General features: G+C 44.2%; 4 protein-coding genes across 4 annotated transcripts; 1 reads left to right on the top strand and 3 right to left on the bottom strand.

Annotated features, from left to right (window-relative positions):
- Window positions 1–186: 186 nt before the first annotated feature.
- LOC131286913 (probable methyltransferase-like protein 25) lies at window positions 187–1,752 on the bottom strand. The gene is made up of 2 exons (XM_058315923.1): window positions 1,120–1,752; window positions 187–1,048 (listed from the first exon to the last, which is right to left on the bottom strand). Exons 1-2 carry the CDS (start codon window positions 1,750–1,752, stop codon window positions 200–202), a joined length of 1,482 nt encoding a protein of 493 aa, XP_058171906.1. The 3' UTR covers window positions 187–199.
- Window positions 1,736–2,215, bottom strand: LOC131286914 (protein LTO1 homolog). The gene has a single exon (XM_058315924.1). It carries the CDS (start codon window positions 2,180–2,182, stop codon window positions 1,736–1,738), a length of 447 nt encoding a protein of 148 aa, XP_058171907.1. The 5' UTR covers window positions 2,183–2,215.
- Window positions 2,216–3,067: 852 nt separating this feature from the next.
- Window positions 3,068–5,611, top strand: LOC131286854 (protein preli-like). Its single transcript, XM_058315857.1, has 4 exons — window positions 3,068–3,316; window positions 3,474–3,595; window positions 4,093–4,306; window positions 4,375–5,611. Exons 2-4 carry the CDS (start codon window positions 3,504–3,506, stop codon window positions 4,717–4,719), a joined length of 651 nt encoding a protein of 216 aa, XP_058171840.1. The 5' UTR covers window positions 3,068–3,316; window positions 3,474–3,503; the 3' UTR covers window positions 4,720–5,611.
- Window positions 5,612–6,632: 1,021 nt separating this feature from the next.
- Window positions 6,633–8,204, bottom strand: LOC131288924 (uncharacterized). The gene is made up of 3 exons (XM_058318105.1): window positions 7,749–8,204; window positions 7,237–7,674; window positions 6,633–7,173 (listed from the first exon to the last, which is right to left on the bottom strand). The coding sequence occupies exons 1-3, from the start codon at window positions 8,016–8,018 to the stop codon at window positions 6,898–6,900; spliced, it is 984 nt and encodes a 327-aa protein (XP_058174088.1). The 5' UTR covers window positions 8,019–8,204; the 3' UTR covers window positions 6,633–6,897.
- Window positions 8,205–8,501: the final 297 nt, after the last annotated feature.

The raw sequence follows: 8,501 nt of genomic DNA, 5'->3' as shown, positions 1-8,501 counted from the left end.
ACGCTACGACCGCAGGCGATTACACGACAGCCCAAGTTTGACGGACACAATCAGCGATGGATATTAATGGAGACATCATCGTTTTTGCCGGCCAGTGAGTTGCTCGTGAGTGAGGGCTGCACGCGGACTTGGTAAAAGATGATATGTGATATCAATAAATCCACTTTGATGTCTTTTGTTTTCAAACTTAACGATATTATTATTTCATTGCAATAAGTGAATAGCATCTAGGAGAAACGACCGGTTCAAATAATTTTACAAGAAAACTACGTTCATAGCCACTTTCACGCAGGTAAAGCAAACGATCCAACAAAATGAGCGTTTCAACCACCGGCGCAAACTGTTGTCGAATAAGATAAAATACTTTCAACTGTTCCAGCTCGACCCGAAAACGTGCCTCCAACTCCAGCAAACTTTCATCCGTTATCGTGACCCGCTCCGCCAGTCCCAAACGTCGTACGGACTTTCGAACATAATCCACAAACCCGTCGGACTTAAGTCGACCGACCTGGTGCGACTTTTTCTCCCCACATTCAACAAATATTACCTGCAGCAGAGCCCGATGGCCCAGCTTGTCGCTGGGGTTCTCTCGATTTGCGCACGCCCTTTCGATCGACTCAGCGGCCAAATTGCGCGCATTACGTCCCAACGCAAACCGTTGCGCTCGTAGGTATGAGCTCATCGGGAAACCGTATCCCGGATTGTCGGACACTTTAGTCGGATTGTAGAACTGGTCGATGATGAATTCCTCCTGCATTAGATGGTAGCAGCAGCCGACATTGCAGACGCCTTTGATGGTTGAGTTCTGGTGGAAGAGCCGTAGACAATTCGGACCCAAGTTGCCACAGGTGTGTAGGCCGCATAAACAAAACGTGCTTCGATGGCCTCCAGGGAAGTGTTTACTAGCGAGCTCGATCAGATTGGTATCGAAATCAATTAGCTGTGTCGTAGTTTTATACAGTGTATCGAGTTTCCCTTCGTTCAATAGACTACTAAAATGTTCATCTTCTTCAAGCTGCGATTTTCTGACGGCTTTTGGGATCTTTTTCTACACGGAAAAACAGTAATTAATAAGTGAATTAGTAATTATTAGTATCTCTTCAGGTATCTGCAAATTACATTTAAACGATCGCGGCGTTTCTCTGCGTTGCTTGTATTTTCTTCGTTGCAATCAATCCCCAACACCTTGATACCATGCTCTAGCGCAATCCTCGAGGACAGGTAGCCCTTTCCGTCACCAGCATCTATAACTACAACATCCTCCAGCGTTCCTTCCGCTATCGACGATGCCATTGCCGTACACAGGGAAGCAACAACGGCAGCTGCGATCTCGACTTCGTGACATTTCTTTACGTTCATCAGTTCGGTCATTTTCAACCGCGTTTCCTTACGGCAGCACGTCAGTGCGTCTTTAAACTGTTCCAGTGAAAGCGAGGTTCCCAGAACTTCACTACCTCCCAAACGATATCTGCTAGCTGCGGTAATGAAATCCGTCACTCCGGGAAAATGTTTGTGGTACGATTGTGTTTGATTAAACTGACTCCAGAAGACTTCTTTCGCTTGCAGATAGTTTTCGTACGTTTCCAGTTCACTCCTGATCGCCTTTGGCACGTACTGCTGCCAATGCTGCTCCGTAAGATAATCCACCATGTGGCAGTTGATGAACCCCATGTTCGGCTCTAGGAAGTGTAAGATCGAATCAATCTGCTGGCGGATTCGTTCCATCGCGATCGTTTTAAAACGAAAGGACATTCGTTTCGGCGAATCGATAGGGGAGCTTCAGCAAGGCGCACAGCCTCCGGTACTTGTTGCGAATTTGTTGCAAGCAATGGAACAAGTCCACAGTAGGCTCGTTGACCCTGGGGAACTTTTCAATGGCGTCGATAAGCTCGGCAAGGATCGTATGTGCCTTTTCATTAGTAGCGATTTCCTGCTGAGACGCTACGTCCGTTACAATGGTGAAGTAGAAGCCCAGCTCACGTCCAATTTCTGAGCCCTTCTTGAAGCCGTAGTCTTGCGCCTCCTTCACAGACTCTTCCTGCCGACCGTCTTCTAGACCCTGGTGGAAACTTTCTTCGATAACACGCTCCTCCGCGAGGAAAATATCCTCAAAAACATCATTTATATCATCTCCGGCGATTTCTTCGGCACCAACTCGTGCCTCTATCTCAAAGCTTGACATAACTGACCACCAAATTCATAATTTACGAGAAAATGTGTCACACGCCAATACGGATGTAAATAAACCGTACGTTTTTATTATGTACCGCGTAGTGTTGGCAGAATCGGGATTCGGAAGATTCGAAGATTCGATCCCTAGACGGATTCTAAAGATTCGAATCCCATTTGACGGATTCTAAAGATTCGAATCCCATCTGACAGATTCTAAAGATTTGATTCGATTGGGATTCGAATCAGATTTGATTTGTTTGGGACTCGATTTGATTCGATTCTGACTTGATCCTAAACTGTTTGAATCGACTTTCAATGATTTGAGTCGAATTAATTACATAACTAGTCGATCTAGAGACAATGTAATTGATTTAAGTTTACTCAAATCGAACGCTGGGTAGAATGTCCAATGGACATAGATTGAGTTTTTTGCCGGATTTGCAAGTTTGGCTCTAGAAAAATTCGGATTGGGATTCGGATTCAAAGATCCGGATCTCGGAATGGATTTGAATCGAAAGATTCGAATCCCTATAGGGATTCAGTTTCCCCATCACTAGTACCGCGTGTTTCCATAAATGTCAAAATAATCTGAGCAAAATGAGCTACTCATTGAATCGGTTTGTAAATAGAAGATCAATAATTGTTCTGTATGTATTTGGTTTGAAAGTAAAAGTTGCATTAAATATACTAGTATCAATTAAATGACTTCAAGTGGATTTTCTTTGCAAAATTAAATTGAAGAAGTATCCTCTACAAACCATCTGTTATACAGAAAAGTGAGCAAAACTATCAGCTGTTTGAAAACTGTCCTACCTTCCAGAATCTACTGTCAAAATTGATGGGCAAAAATAGATGTGCAGTGTTTTGAGGATTTTTTTATTCGCCGCATCACAAATCGATAGTGTCGTCTGCGGATGTTTCATATTTCGTGCGCTAAATTAGTTACCGTGTGAAAATTCTAATAACACATCTTCCAACAAACGTAAAACGAAACACACAGTACGAGAAGGTTGATCAGTCATTCCTGAATTTGTCCTGAGGTACCAATCGACCCCAAGTCTGTCGAATGTGATAAGGGTTTTGCACCCGTATTATCTGTGAACGGTTCATTCGGTGCTGATAAAAGTCGCCCCGTGTAGCAACGGTTGGCATTTAAGTGAAGGTAATCAATTGAAAGTGAGTCGTGTATAAGTTATTCAAATTATACTGTTCCCGTGTGGAACAGTACGCGAAACAGTTGTCGATACGGAGCATCCTGCGTGGGACTTTACACTCAACCTTCCATCGCATTCTTCCTGCAGTTTCCACAAAGACAGTGTTCAGTTTGTACGATGGCAAAATATCATGAAAGCACAACCATCTTCAACTATTCCTGGGAACAAGTTACGCAGGGCTTCTGGAATCGCTACCCGAATCCGTTCAGGTGAGTTGTTGTTGCTGCGTTTAACAAACAATTCCTAGCAATTGCACCACAAACGTTCGTTCGAGACGGTCGAACTATCGGGAGCAAAGTACAGCGGCCTGGGTTTTTGTTAGCTAAAAAGTCGCAGTAATTAGGTTGAAGAATCATCATTGCCCACGGCCACACTTGCTAATATACCGCGTACCATCAATACCATCACAGCATTTATTATGTAATGTACATCACCCATCTGAGCATAGTATGCGCTGAGTCGTGCTTTTTTCCCTACAGAGGTATATGCCGGTAAGACTTACACGTTTCATTTCTCGTTTCATTCTATTTTTGTGGACTATCTGCCGCTACACCGCCGACACGCTTATGGCCTTTGTTACGATCACTGCATGTGCGACGCCGCACAATTAAACCCCGATCGGATGCCGGTACGGATATGCATCCGCCACACACATGCGCACACGTCACCACACCACGCACTCCGGGGCTTGCGGACTACGTTGCAGTACGCACGTACTCTCCGAGGATACCGTCACCCGGGAGATTCGAAATGGTAAGCTGCACAGCAAGCGGCTGCTCACGAAGACGAACCACGTGCCGAAGTGGGGCGAACGCTTTTTCAAAGCTAAGTCGGTCAATATCATCGAGGAGTCGGTGGTGGATCCGAAGGAAAAGACGCTCGTAACGTATACGAGAAATATTGGCTTCAACAAAATCATGGTTAGTAGCAAAAATAGACGAAAACTTTGGGGATACTACTTGCATTATTTATCTTGCTTTCCTTCCAGAGCGTTGTGGAACAAGTCGTGTACAAATCGTTACCGGATCAACCGGGCAAAACGATCGCAATTCGATCGGCGTGGATCGACTCGTCGGTGTACGGTTTCGGTACGGCCATACGGGCGTTCGGGCTGGAAAGATTCAAGAAAAACTGTGCCAAGACGGTGAATGGATTCAACCACGTTCTGCAGCACATGTTCCCTAACAACCCGGTAGCGTTGGTCGCATCCGCCGCCGGCAAAGATCACCACGGTTCCAAGGCGCAGAAGCTTCGCGAGGCAGCCAAGCATGCGTCGGATCACATGAAGGCGCAGGCCGAACAGTTGGTACAAAATCTCTCCGTCAAGGGCTAGAGAAGGAGCACAAAGGAAGGGAAAACCCAGGAGGAGGAACCAGTGATGATGGTGGTGGGAGGCAAACACCCACCATTCGACCCCGACGCATCGATCGACTAACTGAGTCGGAGGCGGATATGATCGTGCAAATATTCCAGTTTTACTTTACCTTTCGGATCGAGTGCGCTGGTTCGTTTAACGATAAAGCCCATTCAATTAACGCCTCCTCCCCCCGTTTTCTACAGCATCTTGTTGATCCCAGAGCTGTGCTAGAGTTTAGGATAAGTAGTAAGTAGTCATTAGTGAGACAATCCGTATAAAGCCTCACGATCGCGGGTCGAATGACACGTTCACCTCCTGTTCCCTTTCCGGTATAGCACAGTATTCATGAAACAAGGCGCCGGTAAGCTAAACATGACCATACCACACGCACTTGCAAACATGGTGTACGGTATTTGTGTTCGAAACAGTGCAACTTCACCGTCTACGGTTTTGACTTTTAATTCACGCGAACGGTTACTGATCATTCCTAGTGCTTGTAGAATGCTGTACTCTCGTGGCTTGTCGCAACAAAGTTAATGAAAAAAAAAACCAAATACAAATTGTGCGCTAGTATTTTGTACCAACATGAATGCGAGGCACAGACGTCATGGGAACCGCAGTCTTTTTTTTTTATTTGACTCGCGGTGGGAGCTAGTAGTAGCATAAGCAAGCGAAGACAAGTTATTTGCTAACATAAATTAGTCAAGAAAGAGCCATCGCACCAGATGGAAGATCGAACAGGACGCAAGTGGTTGTATTCCTGGAGAATGTTTGCAATTGTGGGAAAGGAACGATGTAATATTAGAAAACAAGGAAGGCATAATCTAGTGGATTAATTTAGGATATTGAATTGTAAGTAACAATAAATTGCGATGTAAGTTATATTTTGTTGTGAGTTACCCGAGCTGTCTGAAAGAAAATACTTCTGTGAACTACAATACATACAATAGACATGTGGCTCTTTACTTTAGTATATGTAAAAAAGATACGATAATGATGTTTGTAAGGAGTAGTGCTTTTACGAACTGTTCTTTACCATTGAATTTATAGGTTTGTCAATTGCACACAGTTTACTACCAATGCGGAACGAAACTATTATTCATAGCCAGTATGTCCGGCAATACTTTTATTGTTCTGAAACAATACTAAAAAGATATAGAATAAAAAAAAATCGTTGTACTTACGTACTTTTTAGCGTATATACTAATGTGTTTTTGTTTTTTTTATTATATTTTAATTTAGATTTAACTGTAGTTTGTAAAAGTGCGTGAAATCATTCATTTTTTCAATGTGTTTTAGATAGCTTTTTTGTGCTAGAACATCGTCATACCACTTCGTGATGACTAAGACAGCGTCATTACTATGTTATTTTAGGGAATTTAAACAAAAAACTTACAAACATTAAATGCGATAAAGACTAATAAAAAAGCGCATTTATCTAATTCTTCTTTTTGGCGTAACGTTGTTGGTCATGCCTGCCCCGTTAAGGGCTTACGAGACATTTTACCCTATGTGTACGTGAATAGTCAAGTCCTCTCTCGTACAGGGGAGGGGGTCCGGTCTCGGTTAGGATTCCAACCCACGCCGTCGAGGAGGTAGGCCTCGGCGCTACCGCTCGGCTGTCGCGGACACCCATTTATCCAATTAACATTCGATTAATTGAATGCAGGGTAGTAGGATGCCTTAAACCATAGTGCCATTTAGATATTAATGATTTTAAGATAAAATTTGTGAAGAAGGGCTGAAAGCAGAACTATTGTCTGCAGACGCTGAACTATTTTAAAATATGACTGTTTCTGTTAGTAAATGGAAATAGTATTGTTACTTCGATATGGCTTCTCGAAAAGTGGTAAAAGATTAGATATACATTTAAAAACGAAGCACCCATATTCATTTTCCTACCAAAAACACCCGAAATAGGATGTATTGTAGTCGATTTATTTGTAAAAAATATTCAAACCACAGAAATATTTACATTACAATACGGTAAGCTAGAGCATTAAGTCGATAGCAACACATGAATCAGAAGAAACATCAGCAAAAATGCGTTATGTGCGTATGCGTTAGATTACAACGCTGCTTTCGAGGATAAAATAAATTGAACGAGTCATCGAGCGCCACAGATCCGACGTTCCATACAAAAAATTAGTTCTATTACTGTTTTTTGAAGCTCTTCAAAATTGGATAGATGTTTTCAAACGCGTCGTAGATCTCTTGCCGTACCTTGGCCCCCGTTAGGACGACCTTGCCGGACACGAATATCAACAGCACGATACGGGGCTTCACCATACGGTAGATGAGGCCGGGGAAGAGCTCCGGCTCGTACGAACTGAACCGACCGTGAGTGAGAACCAGACCCTCTAGTCGAATCGGAAACCGGACATCACAGCTGCCTACCATGTTTTGTACTTTGAAGTCGAGGAATTTAGCCTACCGAGTGAATAGAAAACATTTCAGTTTAACTCTTCTTCTTAAAGGTAAAGAAGCACTTACCGTAAAACCTAGCTTCTGTATGATACGCGCATACTTGCGCGCTGCCAATCGTGAATCATCCTCGCTTTTGGCTCCGGTACAGACCATTTTACCGGAGGAAAAAATCAATGCCGTCGTACGGGGCTCCCGAATTCGCATGATAACGGCGGCAAAACGCTTCGGGTTGTACTCGGCATTACGGGCGTGCAAGGCGATTTTCTTGAGGTCAAGCTTACAGCTCAGGTTGACCGTCGAGACGATGTTCTGTAGCTGGGGAAGGATGGCCGGTTCGCTAGGCGTCATGGGCGTCATCGGCGTTGCTGGACCCATCGTTTGGTGAATGTTCACGCTGCCTATATTTTCTGGATCGCGTATGCTGCTTCCACTCCCTTGATTTTGGCTGGGCGTTGATGCCGCTTTAGACTCCGTCATCGGCACCATGGGCGACATGAGACTTTGCTATAATTATAGAACACATGCGAATCATTCTAAACTTCTCCTCCTACACGTCTTTAATCCGGTGGTAAACTCACCGGGGTCTGCGGTTGGATCATATTTTGTGGTGTGGAGAAGCTGGGAGCGTACGTATGCATGCTTTTGCCCGAGGACGAGCCCATGCCTATCGCCGGCATTCCCATGCTGTAATTGCTCGAACTGAGGCCACCCATCGGCGTCATGTGTGGCATCGACTGTTGCTGCTGGTACGCAAGAGGAAGAATCTGTTGATCCTCTTCGGGTTGATGCAGTGGGGTCCCGATACTCGGGATCGAAAAACCACCCGGACTTGGTAGCATTTGATCCATGTTTGTACGTGTTGTGACCGACACTGCAACAAACTGAAAAATGTGTTCCCACACCAAATGAAATACACGCGTCTGTGGAAACCAGCGTTAAAATTTAGTTTTATAAGCACACTCTCTATTAGTTATTTGATGAAAACCTTCTAGGATATAGCAAAAACAGAAGAATATTTTGCGAAGCCGCTTAAAAACAATCCGTTTGCTTCTCAAATGACAGTTTCTGCCAAGGCTAGTATTGGGACATTTGATCTGCACCCATTATTGTGCATGGGTCTTCCTTGAACTGATAAGTTCGTTCCGAACCCACCATGTATACTGAGGATGTGCGAACGTTCGTCTCGAAACAATCTGACCTAATCCGAGATCCGAACGATCAAGATTTACGTCCGTCCCGCTAGACAATTTCGAGTACTTTCCTCCATCCGCAACCACCCCTGACCTATACTTTCCACCTTGTACACAAGACACTGAACATGCCATCCCTGT

This window comes from Anopheles ziemanni, chromosome 3, assembly GCF_943734765.1.
Source record: "Anopheles ziemanni chromosome 3, idAnoZiCoDA_A2_x.2, whole genome shotgun sequence".
In the NCBI taxonomy this organism is placed as follows: Eukaryota; Metazoa; Arthropoda; class Insecta; order Diptera; family Culicidae; genus Anopheles; species Anopheles ziemanni.
This window is presented reverse-complemented; position numbering and strand designations above follow the sequence as displayed.